The following is a 16,323-nucleotide window of genomic DNA, read 5'->3' as shown; positions in this document are numbered from 1 at the left end:
CAATTTCATCAGATAATACTCAGTTTCTTCCTAAAAATTATTGCAATCACAAATTCTTTGTTATTATTATCTTTATTTAATTTGTCTTAACCCCTAACGACCAGGGGTATTTTTGGTTTTGCATTTTCATTTTTCCCTCCCCTTCTTTCCAGAGCCATAACTTTTTTATTTTTCCGTCTATATGGCCATGTGAGGGCTTATTTTTTGCGGGACGAGTTGTACTTTTAAATGACACCATTGGTTTTACCATGTCGTGTACTCGAAAACGGGAAAAAAGTTCCAAGTGCGGTGAAATTGCCAAAAAGTGCAATCCCACACTTGTTTTTTGCTTGGCTTTTTTGCTAGGTTCACTAGATGCTAAATCTGACCTTATGATTCTCCAGGTCATTACGAGTTCATAGACACCAAACATATCTATGTTCTATTTTATCTAAGGCCTGTTTCACACTTCAGTTTTTTAGTGTCAGTTAAAATCCGCCAAAATGGCGGGAAGCGGATCCGTTGCTAACTGATGTGAACGGATTCCACCGGACCGTTTTTTTGACGGATCCGATGAATGAAGAATTTTAAAGGAACCGCAGCCCGAGAGAGAGAGAGAGAGAGAGATCTGTTCGGCACAAATGATTTCAGGGTTAAATTTCCGGCTGACTTCATTCCTCCGGGCATGCGCACTATAAAATGCGGATCCTACAGCAAAAAAACAGGTTGCATGGTCCGTCCAGGCATGTCGGCGGACGCAAAAAAATTGACGGATCCGCAAAAAAACGGATCCAACGGATGGCCATCCGTCAAGATCCGCCGGTAATGCAAATCAATGTGGAAAAAAAACGAATCCGCTTGCAAAACGGCGGATTTTGACTGATGGTCAAAAACAGAAGTGTGAAACAGGCCTAAGTGGTGAAAAAAAATTCCAGTTTGCTAAAAAAAAATAAAAAATTGTGCAATTTTCCGAGACCCGTAGCGTCTCCATTTTTCATGATCTGAGGTCGGGTGGGGGCTTATTTTTTCCGTGCCGGGCTGACGTTTTTAATGATACCACTTTTGTGCAGATACGTTCTTTTGATTGCCCGTTATTGCATTTTAATGCAATGTCTTGGCGACCAAAAAAACGTAATTCTGGCATTTTGAATTTTTTTCTCGCTACGCCATTTAGCGATCGGGTTAATGCTTTTTTTTTTTTATTGATCGGGCGATTCTGAACACGGTGATACCTAATATGTGTATGTGGGATTTTTTTTTACTGTTTTATTTTGATTGGGGCGAAAGGGGGGTGATTTGAATTTTTAGTTTTTTTTAATTTTTAAACATTATTTTTTTTTTTTTTTTTTTTTTACTTTTGGCATGCTTCAATAGCCTCCATAGGAGGCTAGAAGCATGCGCAACCTGATCGGCTCTGCTACATATGGGCGATGAGTAGATCGCCCATATGTAGCAAATTTACTGCTGTGCTTTCAGTGCCGACCACCGGGTGGCGCTCAAAGCCATATGCCTCGAACAACCATAGAGGTCTCATAGAGACCTCTGGTTGTCCTGGCAACATGACGCCGACCCCTGATCACGTCATTTCCGGCCCGGCAGCCGGAAATGCTACTTAAATTCCCGCTGTCAGCTTTGACAGCGGGATTTAACTAGTTAATAGGCGCGGGCGGACGGCGATTCCGCTCGCGCCTATTGCGGGCACATGTCAGCTGTTCATAACAGCTGACATGTCCCGGCTTTGATGCGGGCTCAGCGCCGGAGCCCTCATCAAAGCAGGGGAGATGTCTGATGACGGACTGTGTCCGTCATTGGACATTAAGGGGTTAAATGAAAAAACACAAAATGAATTGTCCTAAAGCCAAATTGGATATAATTCCACACCAAACATAAAAAAGAGGGTGGACAAAAGTATTGGCACTGTTCGAAAAATCATGTGATGCTTCTCTAATTTGTGTAATTAACAGCACCTGTAACTTACCTGTGGCACCTAACAGGTGTTGGCAATAACTAAATCACACTTGCAGCCAGTTGACATGGATTAAAGTTGACTCAACCTCTGTCCTGTGTCCTTGTGTGTACCACATTGAGCATGGAGAAAAGAAAGAAGACCAAAGAACTGTCTGAGGACTTGAGAAACCAAATTGTGAGGAAGCATGAGCAATCTCAAGGCTACAAGTCCATCTCCAAAGACCTGAATGTTCCTGTGTCTACCGTGCGCAGTGTCATCAAGAAGTTTAAAGCCCATGGCACTGTGGCTAACCTCCCTAGATGTGGACGGAAAAGAAAAATTGGCAAGAGATTTCAACGCAAGATTGTGCGGATGTTGGATAAAGAACCTCGACTAACATCCAAACAAGTTCAAGCTGCCCTGCAGTCCGAGGGTACAACAGTGTCAACCCGTACTATCCATCGGCGTCTGAATGAGAAGGGACTGTATGGTAGGAGACCCAGGAAGACACCACTTCTTACCCCGAGACATAAAAAAGCCAGGCTGGAGTTAGCCAAAACTTACCTGAAAAAGCCTAAAATGTTTTGGAAGAATGTTCTCTGGTCAGATGAGACAAAAGTAGAGCTTTTTGGGCAAAGGCATCGACATAGAGTTTACAGGAGAAAAAAGAGGCATTCAAAGAAAAAAACACGGCCCCTACAGTCAAACATGGTGGAGGATCCCTGCTGTTTTGGGGTTGCTTTGCTGCCTCTTGCACTGGACTACTTGACCGTGTGCATGGCATTATGAAGTCTGAAGACTACCAACAAATTTTGCAGCATAATGTAGGGCCCAGTGTGAGAAAGCTGGGTCTTCCAGTAGGACAATGACCCAAAACACACTTCACTTCAAAAAGCACTAGAAAATGGTTTGAGAGAAAGCACTGGAGACTTCTAAGGTGGCCAGCAATGAGTCCAGACCTGAATCCCATAGAACACCTGTGGAGAGATCTAAAAATGGCAGTTTGGAGAAGGCACCCTTCTAATATCAGGGACCTGGAGCAGTTTACCAAAGAAGAATCGTCTAAAATTCCAGCAGAGCATTGTAAGAAACACATTGATTGTTACCGGAAGCAGTTGGTCGCAGTTATTTTGGCTAAAGGTTGTGCAACCAAGTATTAGGCTGAGGGTGCCAATACTTTTGTCTGGCCCATTTTGGGAGTTTTGTGTGAAGTGATCAATGTTTTGCTTTTTGCTTCATTCTCTTTTGTGTTTTTTCATTTAAGACAAATTAAATGAAGATAATAATACCAAAGAATTTGTGATTGCAATCATTTTCAGGAAGAAACTGAGTATTATCTGACAAAATTGCAGGGGTGTCAATACTTTTGGCCACAACTGTATGGTCCCCTCACCCCCTGTCCTGGTATGTATGGTCCCCTACCCCCTATCCTGGTATGCATGGTCCCCTCACCCCCTATCCTGGTATGCATGGTCCTCTCACCCCCCTTATCCTGGTATGCATGGTACCCCTCATCTCTGTCCTGGTATGCATGATACCCCTCGTCCCCCAATCCTGGTATGCATGGTACTCCCTCATCCCTATCCATGACTCTTCCAGGGGAAGAGTCTTGAGGAGATCATTTGCATATTCCCAGTGCCTTCTGGGATAAGTGAAGAGTCTCCGCGAGCTCAACGATCACTGGGTTTTGGCCGTTGCAGCTGAAAAGAGGAAATCGGAAAACCAGGGGAAGAGTCTTGAGGAGATCATTTGCATATTCCCAGTGCCTTCTGGGATAAGTGAAGAGTCTCCGCGAGCTCAACGATCACTGGGTTTTGGCCGTTGCAGCTGAAAAGAGGAAATTGGAAAACCAGGGGAAGAGTCTTGAGGAGATCATTTGCATATTCCCAGTGCCTTCTGGGATAAGTGAAGAGTCTCCGCGAGCTCAACGATCACTGGGTTTTGGCCGTTGCAGCTGAAAAGAGGAAATCGGAAAAACCGCGTGCGAATTGTGGCTCATCTTTCATCGTTTTTGAGAAATCTCAAGATGGAAGAGGCCAGGAGCCATTTGGTGAGCTGCATTTCTTGCTACATGTTTACAGATTTACCAGTGGAAAAGCCAAACTTCACATGCCACAAATGCAAGCTTGTGTCCCTGTTGGAGGAAAAGTTGCAAAATCTCGAAGAGAGGTTAGCTACATTGAAGATCATTAAGGAAGGTGAAGAGTTCTTGGACAGAGCAGAATTATCTCTTCATGTTACAGAAAGAGAAGAAATTCGAAGTGCACCTGAAGAAACAGAGGAATGGAGACATGTGACCCAGAGAAGCAGGAGGATCAGGAGGCAGTCGGCACCCATACTTCTCAGGAACCAGTACCAGGCTCTCACGCAGGAAAACGATGAAGAAATACATCAGGATAAGACTTTGCCCACAAACAGCAACCTTGTACGCCCTCAGAGTCCTCCTGGATGGAGAAAGAAAAATGTTGTGAAGAAGAAACGGAGAGTGGTGGTCATGGGGGATTCCCTGTTGAGAGGAACAGAGGCCGCTATCTGCAGACCGGATATAACTTCAAGAGAAATGTGCTGTCTTCCAGGTGCAAAAATTAAAGATGTGTCTGACAGGATATCAGGACTCTTCAGACCTACAGATGACTACCCATTCCTGCTACTACATGTGGGGACAAATGACACCGCAAGAAACAACCTGGAAACCATCTGCAGAGACTTTGAAGACTTAGGCAAGAAAGTGAAAGAACTGGGAGCGCAGGTGGTCTTCTCTTCCATCCTCCCAGTGGATGGCCATGGAACAAGGAGGTGGAATAAGATTCTGCAGGTGAACAACTGGCTACGTCGATGGTGCCGTCAGCAACGATTTGGATTTCTGGATCACGGAGTGAACTACTTATACGATGGACTACTTGCTAGAGATGGGGTGCACCTTACGAAGACTGGAAAGCATGTATTTGGAAGTCGCCTTGCTACACTTGTAAGAAGAGCTTTAAACTAGAGCAACATGGGAAGGGAAGCAAAAGACCAGAAAAAGCCATACACCTGACAAATGCTATTGAGAACTCTGCTATTAGAATTGGAAAGGAAGAAAAAAGACGAAAGAATCTAATTAATAAAAATATTGGAGAAAGAGAAACCAATCACAAACTAAAATGTTTCTATACTAATGCACAAAGCATGGGCAACAAACAAGGAGAATTGGAACTACTAACACAGGAAAAGAAATATGATGTCATTGGAATCACTGAAACTTGGTGGGACAATACACATGATTGGAATACAAGACTAGAAGGATACAACTTCTTTGCAAGAAACAGACTTGATAAACGAGGAGGGGGTGTCGCATTGTATGTTAGAAACGCGTATATCTGCACAGATATTGAAGCTTCAGAGACTGGGAGTTCTGTGGAAACTGTTTGGGTAAGAATACAAGGACAGAACAATGGAAAGGACACCATTGTAGGCATTTACTACAGGCCACCTGTGCAAGCTGAAGATATGGATGAACTCTTTATGCATCAAATGGCCAAGTTCTCCAAAAAATATGACATAGTTGTCATGGGAGATTTCAACTATCCAGACATTTGCTGGGAATCTCTCTCAGGCAAAACTAACAGGTCAAGGAAATTCTTATCCTCTCTTGCTGACAACTTTATCTTCCAAAAGGTAAGGGAGAAAACAAGGGGAACTGCTACCTTGGATCTAATCCTTATAAACAGGGAGGAAATGGTTGAGGAGGTAAAAGTGGCTGGGACCCTAGGAGGTAGCGACCATGCTATTTTAGAATTTTGGATAACTAGAGGCGGAAGACCTGTGAAGACTCGGACGTCAAGGTTAGATTTCAGAAAGGCAGATTTTAAGGGATTCAGAAAGAGAATTGGAGGGATCCAATGGCTGTATATCCTTAAAGACAAAAATGTCCAGGAAGGATGGGAAATCTTGAAAAATGAAATTCTCAAAGCACAGTTGTTAACAATTCTGAAAAGAGGGAAGAATAGGAAGCATTTAAGGAAACCAGGATGGATGAACACAGAACTTAAGCACATGCTAAAAAGGAAGAAAAAATGTTTATAAAATGGAAAGAGGGAGGCATATCTAAAGAAGAATATAATGCTGTCTGCAGAACCTGCAGGGCACAAATCAGATTACTAAAGCTGAAAATGAATTGAGGCTTGCAAGAGATGTCAAAAGCAATAATAAAGGATTTTGGGGATATGTCAAAAGTAAAAGAAAAGTCAAAGATGCTATAGGATTTTTACAGGATGAAAATGATGAAATGGTAAGACAGGATGTTGAGAAGGCTGAACTTTTAAATTCCTATTTTGCATCTGTTTTCTCTCAGAAAGGAAATGTAACATCAACTGTTATTCACTGTCCTATTAAGGGAATAGAAGAATCCAGGATATCTATAAACAGAAAGATAGTGAGGAAACACTTAGCTAACCTAAATGAATTCAAGTCTCCAGGTCCAGATGAATTACACCCCAGAGTACTGAAGGAGATAGCAGAAGAAATTTTTGAACCCCTCTCCATAAATTCTTGGAGAACAGGAGAAGTGCCAGAAGACTGGAGAAGAGCAAATGTTGTTCCTATCTTCAAAAAGGGGAAGAAGGTGGACCCAGGCAACTATAGGCCGGTGAGTCTGACTTCTATACCAGGAAAGATCTTTGAACAAATTATTAAACAACATGTATGTCAATACCTGGATAAGAATGAAGTGATTAAACAGAGTCAGCATGGGTTTGTAACTAATAAGTCATGTCAGACTAACTTAATTTCCTTCTATGATGGTATCACTGATTGGGTGGATCAAGGAAATGCTGTAGATATAGTATATCTTGACTTCAGCAAAGCATTTGACAAAGTCTCTCATACAATCCTTATTGAAAAAATGACTAAGTATGGAATGGACAAGGCAACTGTTAGGTGGATTCATAACTGGCTTGGTGATCGGACCCAAAGAGTGGTCGTAAATGGCTGCACATCCAGTTGGAAGAATGTCTCAAGTGGGGTACCACAGGGCTCTGTCCCTTTATCAACGATTTAGATGAAGGAATTGAGGGTAAACTGATTAAATTTGCTGATGACACAAAGCTAGCAGGGATAGCTAATACTAGAGAAGAGAGAGAGAGGATTCAAAAAGATTTAAATAAACAGGAGAAGTGGGCAGCAACTAACAGAATGGTTTTTAACAGGGAGAAATGCAAAGTACTACATCTGGGCAATAAAAATGAAAAAAGCAAATATAGAATGGGAGGAATAGGGCTAAGTGACAGCACATGTGAAAAAGACTTGGGTATACTAATAGATCACAGACTGAATATGAGTCAACAGTGTGATGCAGCAGCAAAAAAGGCAAATGCAGTTCTAGGATGTATTAACAGAAGCATACAGTCTAGATCACGTGAAGTCATTATTTCCCTCTACTCCTCTTTGGTCAGACCTCATCTGGAATATTGTGTCCAGTTTTGGGCACCACATTTTAAAAAAGACATCAACAAACTGGAGCAAGTTCAGAAAAGAGCGACCAGAATGGTGACCGGTCTGCAAACCCTGTCTTATGAGGAAAGGTTGCAGGATTTGGGAATGTTTAGTTTGCAAAAGAGAAGAGACTGAGAGGAGACTTAATAGCTGTCTACAAATATCTAAAGGGCTGTCACATTGTAGAAGGATCAACTTTATTCTCATTTGCACAAGGAAAGACTAGAAGCAATGGGATGAAACTGAATGGGAGGAGACACAGATTAGATATTACAAAAAACTTTTTGACAGTTAGAGTGATCAATGAGTGGAACAGGCTGCCACGAGAAGTGGTGAGTTCTCCTTCAATGGAAGTCTTCAAACAGAGGCTGGACAGACATCTGACTGGGATGATTTAGCGAATCCTGCTTTGAGCAGGGGGTTGGACCAGATGGCCCAGGAGGTCCCTTCCAACTCTACGATTCTATGATTATATGGTTCTATGTATGGTCCCCTCACCCCCTATCCTGGTATGCATGGTACCCCTCATCCCCCTATCCTGGTATGTATGGTCCCCTCACCCCCTATCCTGGTATGCATGGTCCCCTCACCCCCAATCCTGGTATGCATGGTTCTCTCACCCCCCTATCCTGGTATTCATGGTACCCCTCACCCCCCCCTATCCTGGTATGCATGGTACCCCTCATCCCCCAATCCTGGTATTCATGGTACCCCTCATCCCCCTATCCTGGTATGCATGGTCCCCTCACCCCCTATCATGGTATGCATGGTACCCCTCATCCCCCAATCCTGGTATGCATGGTACCCCTCATCCCCCAATCCTGGTATGCATGGTACCCCTCATCCCCCAATCCTGGTATGCATGGTTCTCTCACCCCCCCTATCCTGGTATTCATGGTACCCCTCACCCCCCTATCCTGGTATTCATGGTACCCCTCATCCCCCAATCCTGGTATTCATGGTACCCCTCATCCCCCTATCCTGGTATGCATGGTCCCCTCACCCCCTATCCTGGTATGTATGGTACTCCTCATCTCCCAATCCTGGAATGCATGGTCCCCTCACCCCCTATCCTGGTATGTATGGTCCCCTCACCCCCTATCCTGGTATGCATGGTACCCCTCATCCACCAATCCTGGTATGCATGGTACCTCTCATCCCCCAATCCTGGTATGCATGGTCCCCTCATCCCCCAATCCTAGTATGCATGGCCCTCTCACCCCCCAATCCTGGTATGCATGGTACCTCTCATCCCCCAATCCTGGTATGCATGGCACCCCTCATCCCCCAATCCTGGTATGCATGGTCCTCTCACCTCCCCTATCCTGGTATGCATGGTCCCCTCCTATTAAAACAACACAAAAAAAAAATTTATACTCACCCTTTTTTCCTAGGCTCCAGCGCGTATGCCCATAGCGCTGTCCGGCGTCATATTGCTGAACACACACTGCAAGTGTGTCTTCAGTAAAATGGCGCCAGATCGCGCATGCGCAGCTCGATTCTGGCCGCACTCCGGCCGAAGAGAAGCGCCGCGGCAACGCTCCTCCCGGTCAGGTAGTATGGCGTCGGAGATGGCGGTATGCAGTGTGTACGCATACCGCCATCTCTGGCGCCATACACACTCCTCACCGCTGGCTGCCTCATTCTGTCTGGAGCAAGACTGCGCAGGCGCGTCGCGCTTGCGCAGTCTATAAAGGCTTTGGACAGCGTGACGCTTACAGCGTTATAGATAAAATGATACCTTGGTTGATGAAATCCGTCTTGTGGTTGTTTAATCTTTATTTTTAGTTTTGCGTTAATAAGATTCTCGTGCTCAGGGGCGGACTCTGGGGGGTCTTTGTGTGATGCTGTGCTTAGGTATTCACCAGTATGGCTTCTGCCCCCTAGTTAACATAATGAATATATGTACATATTGGGGAAAAAAGAAACCCTTCTGCAGGCAGGTGCCGGCCGTGGCTCCTGCGCTGCAGCATAATCGCATGTTTACTGTGTTGTTAATAAATGTGCTTGAGGTTATCCTGAGGAGTCTAAAAAAAATACATTTTTAAAATTTTGGAGAAGGACATTTTTTTTCTTCTCTAGCGAGATGGCGGGACGCCTGCGCAACAGCAGCTATCAGATCACACATACATACACCAATAGCTGCTACTGCACAGGCGCTTCGCTTTTTTTTTATACTCAGGATTATTTTATTGACTAAACCATAAACATGCGATTATGCTGCAGCTACAGAAGGGTTTTTTTCAGTATGTAGATAAGCCCTGAAAGGCAGCGGCCACATCTTATAGCGACCAAAACAGGTGACAGGTTCGCCTTAAGTAGCGGGCACACATGATCGCGTCTGCGACTACTGTGGCTGCTATTAAAGAGAAATGAATATTCTCTGCCAGCGCAGTGAATATTCATTTCTCTTTAGCTGCAGCAGCCGGCTCCTGCCTTCTGTGACCCCGCCACCCCTCCGCTGCCGCTCCCACCCTCACTCGAGTATATGCCAAGGGGGCTTTTTTCAGCATAAAAAATGTACTGAAAAACTTGGTTTATTCTTGAGTATACATATATGGTACTATTAAATGTTTAATATTTTTAATTAGAGGTACTTGCTAATATTATTATTACAGCTATTACATATTGGGTAGGATCTTGGAGATAGGAATACCACTTTAAAGATGAAAGGATAATTACATGGCCCCTTCCTCACCTGACCTAAACGCTTTTGTAAACTTGTGCGCCCTTATTAAGCAGGATATTTACGATAACGGTAAGCAATACCCCTCTCTGAGCATTGTATGGGGAGATTGTGATGGGTGCTGCCTAAAAAGTTGATTATCAACAGATTAAGACCGTGACAGACTCCACGGATGGAAGACTTATGTTTGTTATGGCTACAATGGTTACTAGTATTTGTTTTGATATGTCAGAAATGTATTTTTATACGTTTTAAGTTGTTTTTTTTTTTTTCGTCATTGGAACTGAGAGATGGGAAAATTTACGTTTTTCATTAAGCTGCATAATAATTCTGTACACTAATAATTGGTCAATAATTCTGTACACATAGGTATTCTCCTAAGAAAGACAAAACCTTACTTTTACTTCTTATATGTTGAGGTTTAAGACATGCTAACCTTTTGGAATGACTGAAAGCAATCCTCAAAAATACACTCTGTGCGGAATTATTAGGTAATTTGTATGCAATCAGTTCCTGGGATTCCCCTACTGTGATCCTTGCTGGTTGCTAGAACAAGTGCCACTAGAAAGTCAGCTCTGATTAAAGGGAACCTGTCAGCAGGACTGTGCACAGTAACCTACAGTGTCAGGTCAGCCCCGTTATACTGATTAAAATGATACCTTGGTTGATAAAATCCATCTTGTGGTTGTTGTTTAATCTTTATTTTCAGCTTTGAGTTAATTATATGCTCGTGCTTCAGGGCGGGCCTGTGGGGGGGTCTTTATGTGGTGCTCTGATTAGGTATTGACCAGTATGGATTCTGACAGGTCTCTGATCCCTCAGTGACCTGCCCCCTATTTTACGTAATGAATGTTATATATATTTAAAAAAAAAAAAATCACATTTTCCCCACAAATATGTTTTTAGCCTCAAATCTTGCATTTTTATAAGGGTAAAAGAAGAAATTACACCTTATAATGTGTTGTGCAATTTCTCCTGAATACGTCAATACCCCATATAAGGGAGAAAACTACTGTTTGGGCGCACAGCAGGTCTCGATAAGGAAGGAGTGTCATTTGACTTTTTGAATGTAAAATTTCATGTCATGTCCGATTTAGAGAGCCCCTAATGTACCTAAACAGTGGAAACCCCCAACAAATGACCCCATTTTGGAAACTAGACCCCTCAAGGAATGTATTTAGATGTGTGATGGTGAGCACCTTGAAACCCCAGGTGCTTCACAGAAGTTTATAACGTTGAGTCATGAAAATAAAAAAAATCACATTTTCCCCACAAAGATGTTAATTTGGCCCCAAATTTTGCATTTTCATAAGGGTAACAGAGGAAATTGCAAACATACAATTTGTTCTGCAATTTCTCCTGAGTATGCCTATTCCCTATTTGTGGGAGAATACTACTTTTGAGGAGCAGTGCATAGCTCAGAAGGGAAGAGGTGCCATATTGGAGTTCAGATTTTGCAGGAATGGTTTGAGGGTGCCATGTCACATTGGCAGAGCCCCAGAGGTACCCGAACAACAGAAACCCGCTATATGTGCACTCATTTTACAAACTACTCTCCCCAATGAATTCATCTAGGGGTGCAGTGATCATATTGACTCCACATGTGCCTCACAGAATTTTATACCATTGAGCACTGAGGAAAGAATAATTACATTTTTACCACTAAAATGTTGTTTTAGCCCCAAGTTTTTAATTTTTCTATGGTCGAATAGAATTTTTTTTTTACAACAAACTGAGGCCCGTTTTTTCCTGAGTGCACCAATACCCTACATATAATCCAAAAATATTTTTGAGGCGCAAAGCTCAGAAGGCAAGGAGCGCCAGATTTTACTGTTATGGTTTGCAGATGCCATGACCCACTGGGCGACCCCATGGGGTGCCAAAACAGCAGAATCCTCCATAAGTGACACAATGTTACAAAGTTCACCTCGCAATGAATTCATCTAGGGCTGCAGTGATCATATTGACACCATGAATGTGTCACAGAATTTTATACCATTGGGCAGTGAGAAAAAATAGCTACATTTTTACCACCAAAATTTAGTTTTAGCCCCAGATTTTACATTTTTACACAAGAAGTGAGTGAAAATGGCACCAAAATGTGTCCCACAGTTTCTACTGAATGCGGCAATACCCCATATGTGGCTGTACAGTACTACTTACCATACGGAGATTCGGGAGGAACAAAGCGCTATTTGCCTTTTGGAGCACAGATTTTCCCAAAACAGTTTTCAGACTTCATATACAGATCCCCTAATTTCTGAAAGAGCAGAATCCCCCCTCAAGTGACCCCATTTTGGAAATTAAAACCCTTGGGGAATTTATCTACAAGTGTAGTGATGATTATGACTCTGAGTATTTTCCAGAAACAGGCAGCAATGAATGTTGCCGAGTTAAAATTGCAAGCTTCCGTTGTAGTGACCAGTATGTTAAGCCCAGCCCGTGCTTCTGGAGACATGCACCCGTATGTTAGGTGGGCTTTCCTTGCTTCAGAAATGCCAAACATGTGGGCGCTATATGTTTAGGTAAACTGTGGGGCTCAGAAGGAAAGGGGGGCATTTGGATTTGGGAGCGCAGAATTTGCTGAATTTCTTTTGAAGGGTGAGGAGCCATTTTGCTTTTCCAGAGCCTTTGTACTGCCAGTAATGTGGAAGCCTCTACATTTCCGTTAACAGATGACAGATCTGATTGGGGACTTCCTTTTTTTTGTAGAATGAGATGCAACTGTTGTTGGGAATATTGCTCTACACCGACCACTTATTTTGGGGTTTTCATCTAAATCTCTGAGTGATGTGATTCAGGTGAAACCCCCGAGGGAGCCATTCACTATAATGAGGCAGCAGAGATATTCTGGACTCAGTATGGCCTTTGATCAGCTGTGTCCTTTTTTTCAGAAGTGCGCAAAACTGTGGCCAATGTCCCTTTTACGCAATCCTAAAAGGACAGACGCAGCCAGATCACAGTTCAAATGGCGTCCACAGTGCCTCTCTCTGCCTCAATATAGGGATTCCTCCGCCAGAACCTCTGGAGACTAGCTTGAGCTGCATGACATTTCTCAGGGCCTCCTAAATCATCACATATACCTTTGCCATGATATGTGGCAAAAAAGTGGCATTCATCTTCCACTCCAAAATCTTTCTTGTGATGGCATTTGTAAAGTTTTTCCTATTTTTATACTGTGCAGAAGAACCATCCAAGAAGTAGTAGACCTTGCTCAAACTTGGTTTTTATCACTAAACTTGGTTTTTATCACTAAAATCATTTTTTTTTTGAACAGCTATTGAATTATGAAATAAGCACTCAGATATCTTAACAACACTTTTGTATTTTATTTCTGACTGCAGAGCTGGCTTATTACTCTTCAGCTAAGCAGATAACAGATTGAACGCTGTGCTTATCTCGTAGGGTGCTTGGGAGACATTGCACAAGGAAGACTCCGCAGTGACCAGCCCATGAAATGAGCGTCGCTAATGGCGCTTCGTTTCAGGGCGGCAAACAAAGTAAGGGGAGTGTCGGGATGTCCCAGCCCCCTCCCCTTTAATGACTTTTCATTTCAGGGCGTAAACGGGAGTGATAGCGGTTTTAGCCAGCAGATGACAATTCTTTTGAGTATCCCATCATGCACTAAAGATTTTCAAACAAATCATCATAGAAAGTGGGTAATATAAACAGAACCCTAAGTTGCAGTACAGAGTGAATGATAGGGAATTTTACCACGACTTGAATTACAAAAGTTATTAGATTTTAAGATTTATTAATTGAAATTTACTTTTGGCTTTCTAGAAAGTCTTCTGCACTTTTCGAAACACTGTTAAAACTAGATCTGTCACCAGATATCCACTGTTTATAAGTTATACTATAAACATGAAATGATGTAATATTTTTCTTTGGAGAGCCATTACTGGAGGACTTTTTTTATGCAGATATTTAGGTAACAGTTTGAACTGTTTTCTGGACACATCATTTCCCACACATACTTTGTAATCACCAAGGTTGTACTTGCCAATCTGAATACCTTTCAGCTTACCTCCTTGAATCAAAAGCTGTGTTCCGGTGTGCTGTAGATATATAATATACTGAGTGTGTACCATACCCACCAGCCCGGACACCATCCTTAGGTGGCAGGGCAGCACATCTTGCAAATCTTATTTTGGCAGAAGTTGATTTAAATAAAAAAAACAAACAAAAAAAAAACATAGCTCTCTTTCAAATTGGCAAGAACCAGCCTCTTATGGACATGAGTTTTCTCACCGCTCACTTTCCTAGACCATCTTTCTTCCCAGGCATACTTCGGCTCACTACTATTCTAAAAATTTTCACTGTAGTGCGTCTCACAAATTTTGAATATCCTCAAAAAGTTAATTTATTTCAGTTCTCCAATATAAAAAGTGATACTCATATATTATGTAGAGTCATTACAAACAGAGTGATCTATTTCAAATATTTATTTCTGTTAATGTTGATTATTATGGCTTATAGCCAATGAAAACCCAAAAGTCATTATCTCAGTAAATTAGAATAATGAGCTAAAACACTTGCAAAGGCTTCCTAAGCGTTTAAAAAGCTCCCTTAGTCTGTTTCAGTAGGCTCCACAATCATGGGGAAGACTTCTGACTTGACAGATGTCCAGAAGGCAGTCATTGACACACTCCTCAAGGAGGGTAAGCCACAAAAGGTCATTGCTAAAGAAACTGGCTGTTCACAGAGTGCTGTATCTAAGCAAAATCTCAAAATAACTAAAAAAAATTAGAGGGAGAAGGCATTGGTTCACTTGACATGGAATGACCCACCTCAGGTCGAGTGTGAGCCACGTTTTGCTGGTTGGCATGGGTTCCAGCAGTCGGATCTCAAGCGTTCATTAAGTTAACACTTATTCTGTGAATAGATGATTTCTTGTTAACGAACAACCCTTTTTAATCATATGAGGATGCACCATGCCATCTCATTGCTGTCATCACATAAACATTATTTAGCATCTTTTTTTTCCAGATCATGTCATTGTGCACACATATCTAATTGTAAATATGTCTTTTTTAATTTATTGATTTACCTGACTGTAGGAGCTTTATCGTTTTTTATTATGGTGGGAAAAATCAAACGATCAAATAGTTGCATCACGCCCAGTTCTGATAAACACCCTTTTTTTAGCTGAATCATATCTTGTTGCAGAATAAGGCATACAAATTGTTTAAAATACATACTGTCACTGTTTGGTGCAAATTGCTCGAGAATCCTGGTGCATGTTGGGTTGATACATTTCCCCAATCAAATTTTAATCCAACATGTGAACATAACCTAATGTTCTACACCCCATCATCACTGAATCTGTCTGGTGTTCATATTGTTCAGCGCTGTTTATATGACACTCTATCCTTTATACTAACACTGTGTATATCCATTTTTGTTTCAGATATCAATATGTCACGAGCTTCCAAACATTGAAGTTATGACATTAAGGTGAGAAGTTTTTCTTTTCAGTTCACTGACTAAAATAAATGTCTATAAGAAAAGAACAAGCCATGATAAACACCAAAATATTCAAAGACCAATGAGAGAAGGAGAAAGGTAGCCCTTAAAATGTAACTTTTAGGTAACAGAAGAATACATAATATATATATATTTTTATTTAGGAACAGAAGAAAAACAGCAAATATATAGAGAAAACCATAGATTAGACATATTTTCCAAAACATCTGTAACCTAAACAAGAATTCCCATTGTGACCTTGTTTCGTCCAATTTTCATATTAACATGAGAAGGAGAGTGAAAAGAGTAGAACTTCAGGCATGAAGGAAAAGACAAAAATGTCGGGGTCCTGACAGCACCGGCGTACAGCCTCCGCTAAGTAGGGACTCACCCGCACCATAGGGACCCCTGGGTTCCAGAACAGCCGGAAAATAAAGATGCACAGGACCTAAATGTAGAAGTTTAGCAAGCCGGCACAGGACCTACGGTCATGTGAACGGTCATGTGACTGCAAGGGGGCGGGGCTTAGCGTCCTGCTTTCAAAGAAGGTAGAAAACTCAAAGTCGGGCAAAGCGGGGGTCATGCACAGTACAGGCAAGCGAGGTACAGGAGGGATAAACAGACGGGAGGTCAGACAAAGCCAAAGGTCATACACAAGATATCAGTACAGTATAAGGGATGAGACAGAACGGATAGTCAGGGCCAAGCAGAGATCAAAACTAAACAGACGTAGAAGGTACCAGGCAGAATCCAAAGCAAAATCCAGAGAACT

General features: G+C 42.3%; 1 protein-coding gene across 3 annotated transcripts in view; it reads left to right on the top strand.

Annotated features, from left to right (window-relative positions):
* Positions 1-16,323, top strand: part of CFAP410 (cilia and flagella associated protein 410) — a 154,583-nt gene that overhangs the window by 23,112 nt on the left and 115,148 nt on the right. For all 3 annotated transcript variants that reach the window (XM_073558206.1, XM_073558207.1, XM_073558208.1), the window contains one exon: positions 15,496-15,542. In XM_073558206.1, the coding sequence (XP_073414307.1) occupies positions 15,496-15,542 (47 nt within the window). The remainder of the gene's footprint in view (positions 1-15,495; positions 15,543-16,323) is intronic.

The sequence above is a fragment of the Dendrobates tinctorius genome, unplaced genomic scaffold (genome assembly GCF_039654945.1).
Source record: "Dendrobates tinctorius isolate UK_male_01 unplaced genomic scaffold, ASM3965494v1 ptg000254l, whole genome shotgun sequence".
NCBI classification, from domain to species: domain Eukaryota; kingdom Metazoa; phylum Chordata; class Amphibia; order Anura; family Dendrobatidae; genus Dendrobates; species Dendrobates tinctorius.
The sequence above is the reverse complement of the archived record's forward strand: the minus strand, read 5'-3'. Positions and strand labels throughout refer to the sequence as shown.